Source organism: Herpailurus yagouaroundi, unplaced genomic scaffold (assembly GCF_014898765.1).
Source record: "Herpailurus yagouaroundi ecotype Mexico unplaced genomic scaffold, PumYag 141, whole genome shotgun sequence".
Taxonomy (NCBI): Eukaryota; Metazoa; Chordata; class Mammalia; order Carnivora; family Felidae; genus Herpailurus; species Herpailurus yagouaroundi.
Genome location: NW_024412396.1, coordinates 60766428 through 60784044, shown reverse-complemented (window position 1 = coordinate 60784044; position 17617 = coordinate 60766428). Strand labels below are relative to the sequence as shown.

At 43.3% G+C, this 17617-nt stretch overlaps 1 protein-coding gene across 1 annotated transcript in view; it reads left to right on the top strand.

The window, feature by feature from the left end:
- The window catches only part of GALC (galactosylceramidase), a 151741-nt gene extending 143175 nt beyond the window's left edge, over positions 1-8566 (top strand). The window contains exon 17 of the mRNA XM_040477931.1: positions 8353-8566. Within this exon, the coding sequence (XP_040333865.1) occupies positions 8353-8499 (147 nt within the window). The 3' untranslated portion in view covers positions 8500-8566. The remainder of the gene's footprint in view (positions 1-8352) is intronic.
- The last annotated feature ends 9051 nt before the right edge of the window (positions 8567-17617 follow it).

Here is a 17617-nt window from a genome sequence, read left to right as displayed (position 1 = left end):
CTTTCTCCACCAGATTAAGGAATACCCACCAATAATTCCAAAGCTTTACATCTTTGGGCCTTACCTACCCAGAGAATCATGGATTCTCTTTGAGATCTAATTAATACACTCCTGGGAAGGACTCTGGTTGGCTCTGATTGGCTCATACGGTGGCAAGTATCTGCCCCAGACCAATGAACTGTGACCAGTGGGCAGGGTTTTGTTTACAAAATGGCTGCTTTCACAGTGGGGGTGGGAGGGAGGAGGTTACCAGATAAAGGAGAATGGGCAAACAATCCTAGTTTTATCCTCTACACCTTGTGTTCCTAGTTTTTATGCCTTTTAGAAAAATGACCTTTAGATTATTGATGGCTTCATATTGATGGGACTCTTAAAACTTTTGAATGAAAAATTCAAACCATAAACAATTCGATTTCTACAAATTAGGAAACATTCTGGCATAGCTGTGATGGATAGTCAAGACACCTGTAAAGTTTCAAATTTTGCTAAAACCAAACTAAAAAAACCCAAATCAGCAGCAGTAGAGTATCTATTCTTTAAGGAGCTTTCAAAAAAGAAAAATGGAATTACATATTTGTGGAAACAGCATCCGATGTCTGTTAGGGTGACATATGAATAGATGCCCATATGTTTTGTTACCTACTCCAGGACAGGTTTGAAAGTAAAAAGGAGGCACTATTAATAATTATTCGAGGAGACCATGAGAACATAGTCACTCTTGCTTACATTACCCATCTATCTCTTCTTCCAAGTTGTCTACTTTTCCCATTAGAGCCCTTAACATATTAATCATAGTGATTTTAAATCCCCTGTGTAATCCCAATATCGATGTCATATCTGAGTCTGGCTCTGATGCTTGCTTTGTCTCTTCAGACTGTTTTCTGTTTCCTTTTATAGCATGCCACGTAATTTTTGGCTGAAAGCCCAAGGTGTTGGTTAACAGAATCAGAAGTAAATGGGCCTTTAGTGATATTTTATGCCAATTTGAGAAGGCATTGAGTTGTGTTTAATGTTTGCTGTAGATCCAGGTGTCAGAAACCTCAAATTCCTCTAGTGACCTTGTTTTTATCTCCCTCATTGGCTTTGGGCTTCTCTAAGTACTTCAGAGAGAGTCTATGTCTTACAACTCTTTCGGTTGCAATCCACTCTTTATACTGATCCCTTCTGGCCTGGTGGTCAGGTATGTGGGAGGTGAAGCATTTTGTAATCTTTTGGTTAAATCTCAGTTTTTTAGCAGGTTTGTGTCACAGGGCTGTGACCTTCATGAGTGTTTCCCAATCACTCATGACCTCCTCCCCATTCCTGACTAGCTGAAAAAGGATGACTGGAGAGAGAAAATGTCTTACCCCCAAGTGGGATACACCTCTGGTAGTCTTTTCTCCTGGCTTTTTCTGTGGAGAGTATTGACAATGGCTATCTTCCCCCTTTTCCTGTCAGAGCCATGAGGGGATCTTTCTTAGATCTTCACCATGAGAATCTAATGGGGCTCCAAGAGTAAAAACCTAACAATGTGTCGGGGCACCCCGAAGGCTGTGGTCCCTAAGAGTTCAGTGCATCTAGCCTCAATTTGTCAAAATTTGTCAAATTTGTCAAAATTACCATTTAAGTGTTTCTATCAGTTTATGGCAATTTGTCAAAATTACCATTTAAGTGTTTCTATCAGTTTATGGCTCCAGTGGCTTCTGTTGCACGTAAACAGATCCCTGCAATGGCTCTCTGGATCCACCCATCTCTTTAGATTTTAGGTCGTGGTTTGCCCTGAAACCTCAGTTCTCTGATGGGACCATGACAAGTCATTGATTTTCAGGCTTTTCAGCTCTTTATGGTTGTAAAGAGAAGAAGGACAGTTTCCAAGCTCTTTACATGTTAGAGCTAAAACCAGAAGTCCTTGAACCTAGAAGTCTTTATATTCTCATGATAAACTATGTATCTAGTGAGGACAAAGTAAAGACATTTTTTGACATGTGAGGATTCAGGGGTTTTACTACCCAGGGAGATAATATGAAAAACATATATATTCTGGAAAAGTTACAAAGGAATTCAGACTTCTGTTTCTCAGAAAATGGAGTAGACACACTTTCTACTTTCCCTACTAAGTACAACTAAAAATCTTAGACATTAAATATAAAACAAACATAAGAAGACATTGAAAGCTGAAGAAAAGAAAGTAGGCCAGACTCTTTTTTTTTTTTGGCCTTATATATCCCAGGAATTGAAGAAATTGGCAGCCCAGCAACACAGATGGGAGAAGACAAAAATAAAAGTCATGACCAAAGCCTTCTCTGTCTAGCAGAAGGTCCAGGATGAGGGCAGTCCAGTAAGACAGAAAACTTTTAGACAATAAATAAAGCATGAAACGCTTAGATTTATTTTACATTGATGGACATGTTATAAACCTTGACATTGGCCATATAAAGTTAATGACATGTTGGACTGAGGGGGAAAGGAGACAAAGATTGGGAGGGTGTGAGGAGACACTAAGGCAAATATGGGGGTCCTGTTCCATCACCATCACATATTGTCTAAAGTTAATGGGCCAAGATATTGTGTGAAGCCAATGGTTCAAAGACTCAAAATGCATAAGTAAGATTCGTGAATATAAATTAGAGAATAAAAAATATGACTGGCAGAAATACAGAAGACACAGTATTGGAGGCAGCGTGAATGAACTCAATCTCTCATTCTCATTGCAGAGAGTCAATATATCAAGCTTAAAGTTAGCAAATTAAGAAATACAGTGTATGCACCCACTTAGTATTGTGGAAGTGAGCCCATAAGAATTACACAGGGGCACCTGGGTGGCTCAGTTGGTTAAGTGTCTGACTCTTGATTTCAGTTCAGGTCATGAACTTGTGTGTAGTTTTGGTATGGAGCCCTGTGTCAGGCTCTGCACTGACAGCATGGAGGCTGCTTTGGATTCTCTCTCTCTCTCTCTCTCTCTCTTTCTCTCTCTCTTTCTCTCTCTCTCACTCTCTTCCCCTTCCCCATTTGTGCATGCTCTCTCTCTCCCTCTCTTTCTCTCTCTTTTTTTCTCTCTCTCTGTTTCTCAAATAAGTAAAAAAACTTAAAAAAAAAGAATTATACAAAAGAAGGAGTTATTATTACCTCTGAGGAATGGAACTCTTGGTTGCAGAGGGGGAAAGAAAACTTAGTTTTTTTTTTTTTTAAGTTCATTTATTTATTTTTACATAGAGAGAGAGAGAGAGAGCACATTTGAGCAGGAGAGAGACAGAGAGAGAAGCAGAGAGAAGAGAAGATGGAGAGAATCCCAAGAAGGCCCCACACCATCAGCATGGATCCTGATGTGGGGCGAACCCATGAACCATGAGATCATGACCTGAGCTGAAACCAAGAGTCACACACTCAACCAAATGAGCCATCCAGGCACCTCAGGAAAACTTAGTTTTTAGTTTTTGAACAGGTCTAGTAATATTTGAATTTGTATTACTATATGGATATATTTCTTTTATATTTATATTTGCTAGTAAGTTATTAAAAACAGAAATGAAAATTTTTACATAAAGACTTCCAAGGTCCCGGAGACATTTATGAATTAAGGCCTAAGTCAAAGTACTTGACAAGCAAGTTTTTGGAGGCAAGTTTACTATAAGCTTGCAGATACTTTAGCCCTAAAACATGTGAGAGTAGGGTGTATATTCTGGTTTCAGAGATAACCCGAGGATTTGAAACTCCTCCCATATTCCTCACCATATATATCAATATATGTAGTAGCTAATCAGAGCTTCATATCAGGCTCCCAAGAAATCAGTCTTTTGAAGGCTCATGATTTAAGCCAGAAAACGGATCTGCTGCTAGGAATTGAGATAAGTGTCAGGAAGGTTTGTTGGACTCTAAACCCAGAGAAGGAAAAGGCATGTCTTGTCTAACTGTGGTCAGCTACAGGGTGCTTAGGTATTTCATGGTCACTCCTAGTAATGATTAGACAAAGAGACACACAAAGAGAGTGTGGAAGTGACATGGATGGGAGGGTAGAAGTTTAGTTTCACCATCTAGTCCTGTGAGAGACCCAGGACACTGACTCTACACTGCTTTTGGAGAGAAGACAACTGATGTGTGACATGCAATAAAGTGCTCCCAGCAAAGCTCCATGAACCTGTGTATGGGGCAGGTGCTTGCAGCACAGGGGTGCAGTGGAGGGGTGGAGGTAATGAGGATCCCATCGCAGAACCTTTTTTGAAAAATGAAAGTTTTCCCACTTGGTTGAGCCTTACTGGTCTTAAAGACCACTTAAAATTTACATTAGCAGATGTTTGGAAGTTTTCTGGTGTGTCTGGAACCATGACGAACAAGGAGACATGTACTAACTAACACACATATACATGCACAAATACAATGTGCACAGAGCCTCATCTTGGGCAATATTGGGGTTCCTGAAGAGACTGTATGTTGACTTTGTCCTTCAAATTCTACAACTCAGAGTCACAAAGAGATCAGAGTCTGTCAGTTGCAGCACTGGACATTGAGAAGTGAACTTGAGGCCCAAATGGGCTTCCCCTCCATTCTCTGTCTGGTCTCTTCTCCACCTCCCATTGAACCTGCAACCCAGACACAAGGATACTCTCTCTCACTGGCTGACTGCATGGAGGAGGGGGGCTAGTTTACAGTTAATGTGAAAACAGGCCAGAGAGTGGGAGAGATGGAGAAAGATGGATGGAGACTTGGGACTTGGCTAGTAGGCCTACGTGCTCTGTCCCAACCAGCCTAAGTAGATAAATGACCCCTCCTTATGAGGAAGAGGAGTAAGGGGGTGGGGCAAAGGGCAATGACTTTCCCCCCTGTTCTTCCAAAAGGGAAGACTTTTTCTGTTTTAAGAGCCTATAGGCAGGTGTAGGGGAGGAAAATTTTTCCTAAACCCTATTAGGGTCCCTGCCTGCATCTGAAAATAAAACTGACAAAGACAGATCAACAGGAGAAAAACATTCAAATGTTAGTGTATATTTAAACATCCATGGGAGCCCTCAGAAGAAAATGAAGATCTGGAGAAGTGACCAGAGCAGGAAGCTTTAATATCTGTTAGACAAAAAACACATATTTGTGCAGAATTGACAAGACAAAGGGATTGGGCTGGGGGTAGTAAATGGTGAAGAAGTAACCAGGAAGGTAAGGGTTAATTTAACCAAGTTTGTACAGATTTCTTGGCCCCAAATTCCCATCTCTGGTGATAAGAATGTCTTCCCTTCTCCTTGTACAGGCCACATACGTTTCCCAGAGGAATTTTATGACTTATTTCAGGGAAGAAGGGCAGCAGATGGTGGGAGAGGTCAGAGCGAAATTCTTGCTTCTGACATTTAAAAAAAGATGCCTTCAACTTAAGGTATTTAATATGCCAAGGTGCTACACATTTTGGAGTAGCAGGTCCTGAACCCGAGCGCAGGAACTTAAGGAGAGAGACTGGGTCTCAGAGCCAGCAGATGGCTGTATGATGTGCCTTCAAGCCTACCTATGTCTTGTACATAGCCAATATGTTTGAATCAGCTCTGTTGACTGGTAAAGGATATTCATGTCTTTCCCCACAAAGGCAATTTCTTTTTTTAAGTTTATTTTATTTATTTTGAGAGAGAAAGGGAGAGTGAGCACACACATGGGCACAAGGGGAAGAGGGATGGGGAGAGAGAGAATCTCAAGCAAGCTGTGTGCTCTCAGCACTGAGCTCAACATGGGGCTCTATCTCACGAACTGTGAGATCATGACATGAGCCAAAATCAAGAGTTGGACGCTTAACCAACTGAGCCACCCAGGAGCCCCCAAAGGCAATTCTTAATAAGAGAAAGCTGAATATTTTATTTTATTTTATTTTAATTTTTTAAACGTTTATTTATTTGTTTAGATCAAACAAGCACGAGTAGGGGAGGGGTAGAGAGAGAGGGAGACAGAGGATCCCAAGCAGGTTTTACACTGCCACCACGGAGCCTGATATGGGGCTTGATCCCTTGAACTTTGAAATCATGACCTGAGCCATAATCAAGAATTAGATGTTTAACCAACTGAGTCACCCAGGTGCCCCAAGAGCTGAATATTTTAAAAATGATAAAGGCTAAGCCAGGATCAGACTTTGGAATGTTTTGCTTTTTCACTCCCAGCTCAAATCAATGAAACCCTAGACAGTTAAAAAACAAGGGTGCCCTCCCATCTATTTATTTAAAAAAAATTTTTTTAACGTTTATTCATTCTTGAGAGACAGAGAGACAGAGCATGAGTTGGGGAGGGGCAGAGAGAAAGAGGGAGACAAAGAATCTGAAACAGGCTCCAGGCTCTGATCTGTCAGCACAGAGCCCAGTGCAAGGCTCGAACTCATGAACCGTGAGATCATGGCCTGAGCCCAAGTCTGATGCTTAACTGACTGAGCCACCCAGACACCCCAGCATCTTTTTATTTTTGAGTTGATGTTGCCCACCACCACCAAGAAATAGATAGAGCACCTTTATTTTTACATTTTAATCTAGTAAAGAAAATGTAATCAGATAGTAATTGTTTGCTTTATACTACTAGATTTAGAAGGTCAACTCCCCCAAAATGTAGTGTAAAACCTAATTAAATGTAAAAAAAAAGAGATTTCTGTTGGCTTATGTTATCCTATTCAAGCCTTTTCTACCCCTTTAAATATTAATGACTTTTGTTAATAATGGGATGGTTATAAAATAGTATGTGTTAGCATTTAGGACAGAAAAAATTATTATTGAGAATAGCATTGGTAAATAAATTAATCTTAAATATCAACTCTAGTTAGCTGTTAGCAGTTTACTCAAATGGTGCCTTGAGAAGGATTCTGAGGCTGCATATGGGATTGATAAATTGTGCCTGCCAAAGCCAGGAAGGGGTGGTATTAATACCATGTTATTATTGTCATCTCTGTTTTGGGAGAACCCCATGAAACAATTGTATCAGCCATTTCCTGACATTGAATTCCATATCAGTTTCCTCATTTGTAAAATGACAATTAGATTGGATAAGTGGTTTTCAAACTGTGGGATAAAAGTTTCACTGTGATGGGGGTGCATTGTGGAAGCCCAGGGAATTATTACTGGCCTCCTATCCCTCTTTTAGCCAGAGCTCATCCATTTTTTATGTTTTCATGTTTTACGTATTGGTTTCCATATCAACATTTGCTTGAACAAGTGTTCTTCATGTAAAGAGGTTAGAAAACTAGTGGATCACTAATATTTCATCATTTTTTTCTATGATTTATTTTCTCCATGTCCTTCACCACCACCACCCCCCACCCCAACCCCAGTAGAACTGGGTAAGCCAGAAAAAAAAAAAACTTCTCAGAAATATAGCATATAAGTTGGGTCTTGAAGGATGAGTAGGAGTTCACCATGAGGGGTGCATAGATGTGAATGTGTGGTTATTCCAGGATAATAATATTTCTTTTTTAATTTTAATTCTATTTTATTATATTTGCTTTTTGAGAGATAGAGAGAAAGGGTGAGACAGAAAGAGAGAAAGAGAGAGAGGGAGGGAGACAGAGAGAGAGGCAGAGGACAGAGAGAGAATCTTAAGCAGGCTCCATGCTTGGCATGGAGCCTGATGTGGGGCTCAATCCCACGACCCTGGGATCATGACCCGAGCCAAAATCAAGAGTCAGATGCTTAACCGACTAAGTCAGGTGCCCCAGGATAGTAATATTTCTAAATGATCCATAAATCAAGGACCAAAGAGCAAAGATTAAAATTCAGAGAGAGCTGTGAGTAGCTGCCAGGGTGGCCCTCAATGGATGGCCACAGTATGGGGCATTTGGGAAAGCCCAGAGTCATTATCAGACAATGACTCAGGCTGTTCTAAGACCAGATGTATAAACACAAATTTATTAAAGTACAGAGGAGATGATTAATTGTCAAGTCCTGGATTATTCAGAACTCCTTCCCCAAATTCATGAGCCAAACTGGTAATCAGAAGACTATTCAGTGAGCCTGAGATAGCTGCTTTTGACGGAAAATTCATCCTGGCCACCGGAAGGTCTGCTGAGCCTCCCTGGACTACATGACAGTCCACCTCTCTCACCTGCCCTTTCGGTGCTGGTTCAACCCTCACCGATTATTGCCCTGGACACTCCTGACACATGGAGACTATCCAGTTAGCATCACGATTGCTTTTGAAGGTTTCTGAGCCCCTGCAGTGAGATGGCCAGTTTGGTGGGACTGCTGACAACAGGTGCTGACTTTCCCACCCCTCACTCCAACAAGGGGGGCTTGATCTCTTCATTCAGGAAGCACCTATTGCTTCTCTGTATATGGCTCTCAGTCTTTCATGTTGCCCTCTTCCCCCCCCCCCCTTTTGTGAAAAATCAAAAGTTGGCTCTGATCAGCTGACATGTTCACTTTCCTCTTTTAGGAGCCTGCGTGCCTCAGTCCCACCTTCTGTGCTGGCAGAACAGAGATTGCATCTGACAGTGGCTGGAGGGTATCGCTGCCCTGCTTGTTCTTGGAATGGCTGAACACTCTTCTCTCTCTCTGGAATAGAACAACGGCTCTAATTTGAGTGGTTAAGCCCATTTAAAGTCAGAGATGCAAACTCTCGCCTTATAAATTTTGATGGGGCCCCCTTTTCAGGGAGCTGTGTGCACCATATGTTCCAAGGTATAATTACACAATTGTGGAGTTTGGGGTGAAAGCAATAACTATAATTTGAAGGGGAATAAGGCAGAGTTTCAGTTTTGGCAAAGGGGCTTCCCTGATTGAAGATGGCAAATGTGGCTGGGCGCGTCTAAGGGGGCTGCTTCCACCAGGAATCATGCTCAACCCCCAATTACTGCGGGATGTGAGTGCAGACATTCGCTGAATCTTGATTTATTACTCTTGCTCTTCCAGGGACTGTGCTGATGCCGTGGATACACTGACACACATTGGCTCCTTTTCTGTTTCCCAGCCTCTAACACTTTGCCAGGCTGCCCCTGGCCAGTCTGGGGTTGAAGGCCAACAGGTTGCTAAAGGGTGGGAACATTCTTACTGACTGTAGTGGGCACATTAATGGCGCCCCAAAGACATCCCCATACGAATCCCTGGAGGCTGTGAATATGTTATAGCTGGAATCGAGGTTGTTAATCATCCGAGCTTGAAATGGGGGAGATTACTCTGAATTATTTAGGTGGGCTCAATGTAACCACAAGGGTCTTTCTAAGAAGAAAAGAAAGGCAGAAGAGAGACTCCAAGTGATATGACGTGAGGAAAACTGGCCATTGCTGCCTTGGAGGGTAGAAGGGAGTCATGAGCCTAGGAATGTGGGTGGTTTCTAGAAGCTGGAATAGAGCAAAAAACTCTAGACTCTTTCCTAGAGCTTCTAGAAAGGAACACAGGCCTGCTAAGCACCCTGACTTTAGCCCATTGAGACCAATTTGAGACTTCTGAATTTATAAACTGTGAAACAATAAATTTGTGTTGTTAGAAGTCACCAAGTTTGTGATGATTTTCTTTAACAGCAATAGGGAACTAATACACTGATGCACTTAACTAATTCTGTGTGAGTTGGCCTCTGCCTTCCTTGGGCTTGGCAGTCAACAGCTGATTCTTCTTATGGGGCTGCTTTCCTGTACTTTCTTCCCCCAGAGAATTCCTCCTCCTTTCCACAGATCCCCCCCCCCGCCCCGCCCTACCCCTCAACTCATACCTTGACTAGCGGTTCCTTACCCATTTTTCCCTTGATATGGTGAATGCTTGTTCTAGTTGGTTATTTGGGGCTCCTTCCTCGGATCTTAGCATTTCAAATGTCGTTTCATGAGGTCTTCATTATTAATCACCCTTTTGAGCCCTCTTGCTAGTTCTTTTTTTTTTTTTTTTTTTTAACGTTTATTCATTTTTGAGAGACAGAGTGTGAGCGGGAGAGGAGCAGAGAGCGAGGGAAACATAGAATTCGAAGGAGGCTCCAGGCCCTGAGCTGTCAGCACAGGGCCTGATGCGGAGCTCACGCTCATGAATTGCTAGATCATGACCTGAGCCGAAATCAGATGCTTAGCCAACTGAGCCACCCAGGCACCCCAAGCTAGTTCTTTCTCATGTGGCTGGGATATGGTGAACAGGAAACCCTCATATCTTTTCCCTAACAACCTTTCTGGATGCCTGCCATTCGAATGCTGCCCTTCCCCTCCACCACCCAAAAAGGGCAGTCTGTTCTTTGTATTTCTCTGGAGTGAATCAGACACCGTCGTCCTGTGTCCCCCATGGAGGGGCCACTTATCAAGCTCTCCAAGTGGTGCTCATGAAGTCCGTTTCCCCCGCTTGAAGTGAGGGGTGACTTACCCCTGGGACAGTAGACCAGACCACACCCACAACTCTCGGAAAAGAGACCCTCTTTCCCTATCAGTTCTGCTCATGATCCTTTTATATCATCGGTGTGGGGGAGGGACTAGGTGTTGCAAAGTGTTCCTTTACACCTGCTTGGGAAGTCCTGCTTGGTGGTCGCAAAGTTTGCTTTGGAATGTGAGGGCAGTTGGCATGTGAATGTTCTAACATGTAACACTAACACCTTCCCCCCAAAATACTGGTAATATTTATGGGCTGCTTCATATGGCCTAGGCGCTGTGGTAAGAGCAGTGTTGAGAATTACCTCATTGACTCCTCAGTACCACCTTACATGCAAGTACTAATATGCTCTTGTCACAGTTAGGGAAAAGGAAGCCCGAAGAGTTTATTCATTTATTTTTTTTCAAAGCCACGCAGCCAGTAAGTGATAGAGCCAGACCAGCATGCTGAGAAATCACACGCAAGCTGCTCCCTTCCTAAAGATGCCCTGTCCTTCCCCGACACGTCCCAGCCCTCTCTGTTCCTCACGACCTCATTCAAGTACCTCCTCCTTAGAAATTTCCCTGATGGCTGCAACCTTTGCTACGTTTCGTCTTCTGCCTCTCTTCCGACTTCAATCACTGAGTGTGGCATGGACAGCTTGCCAATCGCTTTATGTGTATTAGTTTGACCTCCCGAGTCAGAATGAAAATGCCCATAAAAATGCAGACACCTCCCCAAGAACAAGTGACAGCTTGCAGCTCCGGTGCTTCCCAAATCCAAGCAGGACCAAAGAGGCATTTCTTGCTGCCGGAAGCCTGGGACCCAGCGAGACGTGGCTCTGACGGGACCGCACACAACCGGTTGCATTGCCAGCGAGAGCACTTCTCTGGGCCTCTAAAACCTCTGTCTTCCGGTTAGCGTGACTTTATAATTTTCCCCAAGAAAAGCTGGTAGTTTTCTTGGAAGAGAGAAACGGTTTGCCTCAAAGAGGCATTCAACTCTCCAAATTTGCCGAGACGGAAAACTGCCTGGATATTTAAAGTCAAGTCCTCCTGCCCCCACCTTCTGCTCAGGCCAAGGGCCTCCTGGGACGGTAGTGTGAATCGAAACACCACGGGAGATGGCATCTAAGCTTCACAGTGCCTCCTAGCAGGTCTGGGAAATACAACCCCCTCGCCTGGCACGGGGGGTGTTCCCTGCAAAGTGGCCTGGTGTCTGGAGAGTTGACTCCTTGCAAGAATCTTTCAGATCTCTCCTTTTCTACAAGCTTCCTGCTTCTCTTCCCACGTTTCCCCTCCCAGCAGGGAAACAAAGCCATCAGAGGGCACCTGCTTCCCATATAACCCCCCGGCTCCCATTGCTGGAGTACTCTTCTTGTTACGACAGAGGAAATCCCTCCTCTCGCCTTCAGCCAATCCCCCTGCTCCTACTGTCTTGCCAGCTGGATTCCAGGGCCTTCTCTGGAACTTCCTGTAACCTGCTCATGGCGTTCCTCTTATCCACGCCCCCCACCCCAACGCTCGAACTAAACAGGCCTCATCACTTCTTGCTCTTCTTACAATAAAGGCAGAAGACCGTCACATGGCCAATGAGGTCCTGTGTGGTTGGTTTGCCTCCCAGACTCATTTTATGCCAAGACCCTCCTCGCTGTCTGGGCTGTTGCTGATTTGGCCTTCTCTCAGTTCCTTGGACACGCACTGGTCTTTCCCTTGACAGCGCTTCTGTCCTCTCAGCCTGGAAAGTTCTCTCCCCACTCCACTCCCTCCCGCTTAGTTAATTCTTACTTCCTTCAGATCTCAGGGCCACTGTTGCTTCCTCTGAACTTCCCTGCCTGGGTAAGGTCCTCCAACTGTCTGTTCCTATAACAGTGTGGCTGCGTAGCATTTATTTGAGTCAGAGGTTACATTTTTTTGGTGCTTCTTTTATTCATATCTCCTTTCTCCAATACACTTTGGACTTCTCCAAGGCAAAGATTGTACCTGTGCCTAGTGTTGGTACATTAACAGTGTTCTATTAATTATTCTGACTTATATTTATTAAGTCCCTCTTCTATGTTCTATCAATTATAACTTCCATGGGAAAAGCCATAAAAGATGGGGAAGATCCAGGTTTTTGAAATCTGTAGAAGGATCTACAATTTGGAGGGTCATCTTACAGAAAAATAATAACAGATCATGGATATAAATTGCCTGTAGCCCCTGGAGAGAGGCCCCTGCTACTTGGGGTCCCTGAAGTGTAAGCTTCATTAGCTTTATGATGAATAGGCTTCTGCACAGAGTATGGCATTTGTTCAAAAGTGACTCCTGGCCTGGGTTTGACTGCTGAGAGAGGAGAAGCTGTGGGATGGACGTCTGCAAGGAGCAGAGCAATGTGATCCCTGGGCACCAGCTCACTGGGGATCATGGGTCAACTCCTTTTGTGACTGGCGTTATCCCAACCAGGCCCCTGGGCACACTGACCTCCCCTCTGAGTGAATGGGCAGCAGGAAGCAAGATGCCAAAGCCCTTCTCTTTTAAGAGCAGCAGCACTACTTGCTGGTGGAAGCCAGAAATTCAGAGCATGTGGTAGCCAGGGGCCTCGTTGCCAGGCTATTTCTTCTGGACTCCATGACATGGATTTTCTTAATAAGCCCAAGGAATAATTCCCCGTTGAGTAAAGACACCACTTTTGTTAACTGCTTAGCGCTCTCTTAGGCAGCACCCCCCCCCCCACTCCCTGTTTCTTACACTGAATGTCCCCCTCTCTGCTTCCGATGCCTCGGAGAATACTTCCTCGCCTTCCTCCTGATACCCCAGAGCCAGCCTTGACCCTGTCACACACCTGAAAGGGGAGTTCAGAAACAGTCAACCTGGTTCCCAAAGGAAAGGGCTTGGGACCAAATGAACTGTGTCTGCCTCCCAGTTCGTCAATTTCTTGTTATTTAACCTCTGAAATCCCGCATTCTTCATCTGCATCATGGGACCAGAGTAACTCCCTGTAGGTTTATTTTTGATTTGCCAAAAGCTATAATTTAAGTTGTAAACATTTTTTTTTTTCTTTTTGGAGCAGACCACTATTTTGTCTTCCATGATTTCTCAGGAGCCACAAATGAATGAGAAAAGTTGTATGGCTTTCTTAGACGATTGTCTCTTCCTTTCCTTTCCTTTCCCCAATTTATATGGAAATAAACAGAAAGGAGACATGGAGCACAGAGAGAAGGAGGGAGGGACACACACACTTTCAAACAGCTAGTTTTGCATCATACTGGAAGAACTGGGGATTCCCATGGACGATAAAATGCATCTATGCGGCTCTGCCAGTCTCTCTCCAATGAGCAGGCAAGTAGGCAGGTGTGTTTTTCATGAAGTCAGAGGTGGAAACAACATAGGAGCTGCTCCAAGCTGCAGTGGGTGGCTCAGTGTTCAAAATTCTCTTATATGGATCTAATCTGAAAATGAAGGAATATCCAGCACTGGAGATCATGGGTGCCGGGGCCACGCCCTTGTCCAGGTGACGGGCTTTTTGCTCTGCAGTGTTCACAGGCTCTTTCCTGCCCACTCTTTTGTACCTTTGGGGTCACCGACAGGACAGACGTTAATTGCTTTTTAATTATAATTACAGATAAGGTTTCCTTTGGATATTGTAGTGAGTTGAATGGTGACCTCCCCACCACCATCTCCCCTAAAAGGTATATCCGTAGTTTAATCCCCAGAACTTGTGAATGTGAACTGATTTGCACAGAGGGTCTTTGCAGCCGCAATTAAATTGAGGACCTCAAGAGGAGATTATTTTGGATTATATGGGTTGGACCCAAATCCAATCACAAGTGTTTTTAAGAGATGCCCAGGGAGGATGTCAGGTGAAGAGGGAGGTGGATGTTGATGGGGATGTAGCTACAGGCAAGGAAAGACTGGACTCACAGAAGCTGGGGAGGCAGGAAGGATTCTCCCCTAGCCCCTTCAGAGGGAGCAGGGCCCTGCCCGCACTTTGATTTCAGACTTCTGGCCTCCAGAACTTTGAGAGGATGAATTTCTGTTGTTTTAAGCTATCAAGTCCGTAGTAATTTGGTATCGTAGCCATAGGAGACTAATAAAGGTACATCTCAAGCTCCAACTTACACTTTATATTTCCAGATTTTTCAGCCTTATTTTTACCAGCTTATGGTGAATGTGCGTGTGTTAACAAATACAAATAATACCAAAAATATCTGTTTTTATCATTTCATTTGTATCAATCTCTGTTCATAAAGGTTATTTTCTCAATACTGCCTGAACCCAAGGGAGAGCCATTACAAAGAGTGCCCTGAAGCAAGCAGATGTTCCCAGGAATTGAGGGTTGCGTTGCCCAAATTTCTATATACCATTCTATACACGTGGAAACATGCTGATACATGTTAGTAATTCCTATTTGGTAACTATCTCATAAATCGAATTCTTTTCTGTGTAATATATCCAGCAATTACTTACGCAAGTTAGGAGTCTATGCTTTATCTGGTGCATATTTGAAAGGTTTTGGCTTAGCTGGACCAGAGAATATAGCTTTTATGATGTTGAGATCAGAAAACATAAGCTGCTTTTTCAAGGGGATGTGTCTATCAAAGTCAGGGCATGAGACAGCACATAAGACCCTTCCTTTGCCTGTCAAAAGCAGCAGAGAAAGAATGGTGATAAATCATTGTAATAACAGTGGCAGTGGACTGTCAGCTCGGGGAGGGAATCCAGATGAATATCCCTTTCCAAGCCATCAGTTTTAAGCAAATGAGAGGCCTAAAGCACAGAGTAAAAATAACTGTTGTAAACCGAGAGAATGACTCCAGATACAGAAGATATTCACTGACGGGATTTCCTTTTTTGTACTTTCTCTTCAAGGATGTCCAGACACTGTACAACCTCTTTAAATTTTTTTTTTTTCAACATTTATTTATTTTTGGGACAGAGAGAGACAGAGCATGAACGGGGGAGGGGCAGAGAGAGAGGGAGACACAGAATCGGAAACAGGCTCCAGGCTCTGAGCCATCAGCCCAGAGCCCGATGCGGGGCTCGAACTCACGGACCGCGAGATCGTGACCTGGCTGAAGTCGGACGCTCAACCGACTGCGCCACCCAGGCGCCCCTGTACAACCTCTTTAAATCAAGGGTTTTAACATTTGCAATTTCTTTTTAGCTCCGACAAGGGCCATGCTTGAAGTTTCTTATTTACCTTTGTCTCCCCGGTGCGTGGCACATGGTAATAACAATGGTGATGACAGTGATCGTAAACACTTGTTGAGTGTTTATTTTTTGTCTGGCCCTATTCTAGGTGCATTGCATATAATTTGTCTTTGCAACAACCCCAGGAGGCAGGTGCTACCACTCTGTCCATTTGCACATGAGAAAACTGGGGTGCAGAGAGGTCAAGGAGCTTGCCCAAGCCTCACAGTTGGTTATGAGCAGAGGTGCATGTGACCCTGGGTGGTCATATTCCAGAGCCCCTGACCTTTGCAGCTCCAGAACGATCAGCAAAAGCTTCGTGAATAACAACAATAAATTCACTCTTAACTTAGCACTCACTGTGTCTGCCACTGTTCTAAGTCTTTTGCAAAGACTTAGTCTTTTGCAAATTAACTCGTTTGCTATCGATATGTACTTATTCATAAATAATTTTTCCATCTCTATTGCCCCTTACTTGACATATGACTTCGTGTAAGTTCAAGATGTACAATGTGATGATTTGATACAAGTTACATTGCAAAATGATTACTGCAATAAGATGAGTTAACACATCTATCACTTGACGTAAGTACAATTTGTGTGTGTGTGTGTGTGTGTGTGTGTGTGTACATATGGGTGGTGAGAACATTTGAGATCTACTTTCTTAGCAACTTTTAGGCATATAATACAGCATTTTATTTTACTTATTTATTTATTTATTTTTAAATATATGAAATTTATTGTCAAATTGTTCTCAGTTTTTAAGAGTCTCTTATGCTTTGGCTCTCTCCCACTCTAACCTCTCTCTCTTTTTTTTTTTTTCCTTCCCCTCCCCCATGGGTTCCTGTTAAGTTTCTCAGGATCCACATAAGAGTGAAAACCTACGGTATCTGTCTTTCTCTGTATGGCTTATTTCACTTAGCATCACACTCTCCAGTTCCGTCCATGTTGCTACAAAGGGCCATTATTTCATGCTTTCTCATTGCCACGTGGTACTCCATTGTGTATATAAACCACAATTTCTTTATCCATTCATCAGTTGTTGGACATTTAGGCTCTTTCCATAATCTGGCTACTGTTGAAAGTGCTGCTATAAACATTGGGGTACAAGTGCCCCTATGCATCAGTACTCCTGTATCCCTTGGGTAAATTCCTAGCAGTGCTACTGCTGGGTCAGAGGGTAGATCTATTTTTAATTTTTTGAGGAACCTCCACACTGTTTTCTAGAGTGGCTGCACCAGTTTGCATTCCCACCAATGGTGCAAGAAGGTTCCTGTTTCTCCACATCCTCTCCAGCATCTATAGTCTCCGGATTTGTTCATTTTGGCCAATCTGACTGGTGTGAGGTGATATCTGTGTGTGGTTTTGATTTGTATAATACACTATTTTAAATACAATCATCATGCTGTATATTAAATCCTCAGAATTTATTCCTCTTATAACTGAAAGTTTTATCCTTTGGCCAATATCTCCCCATTTCCCTCACCCCTGACCCCTGGCAACCACCAATCTTCTCTTTGTTTCGAAGAGTTTGGCTTCTTTAGATTGCACATGTAAGTGAGGACATCCAGTATTTGTCTTTCTCTGACTTATTGTACTTAGCATAATTCCTCGGGGTCCATCTATGTTGTTGCAAATGGCAGGATTTCCTTCTGTCTTATGGCTAATATTCCATTGTGTGTGTGTGTGTGTGTGTGTGTGTGTGTGTATACACATATATACATATACGTATATATATAGTATGTATAATAGTGATTTCATTTCCTTCCACCCAGAAGTGGAGTTGCTGGGTCGTATGGCATTTCTATTTTTAATTTTTTGAGGCACCTCCATACTGTTTTCTGTAGTGGCTGTACTAGTTTACATTCCCACCGGTAGTGCACCAGGGCTCCCTTTTTGCCGTATCCAGGCCAGTGCTTGTTATTTCTTGTCTTTTTGAAGATAGCCACTCTAACAGGTGTGAGGTCAGAGCTCTTTGTGGTTTTGATTTGTGATAAGTAATCGAATCATCACTGATGTTTACTGAGTGAACATATAGGTACTTTTAAAAAAAATCTCTAATTTACTGGAGATAAGAAAACTGAGGCACTGAGCAGTTTAGGAAATTCTCCAAAGGTCATAGCTATTAAGGGGAAGGAGATCTGACTTACAATTGCTGGGTGATCTGGGGAGTCCCTGGGCTCTGGGACCCTGACCCAGACAGATCTGAAG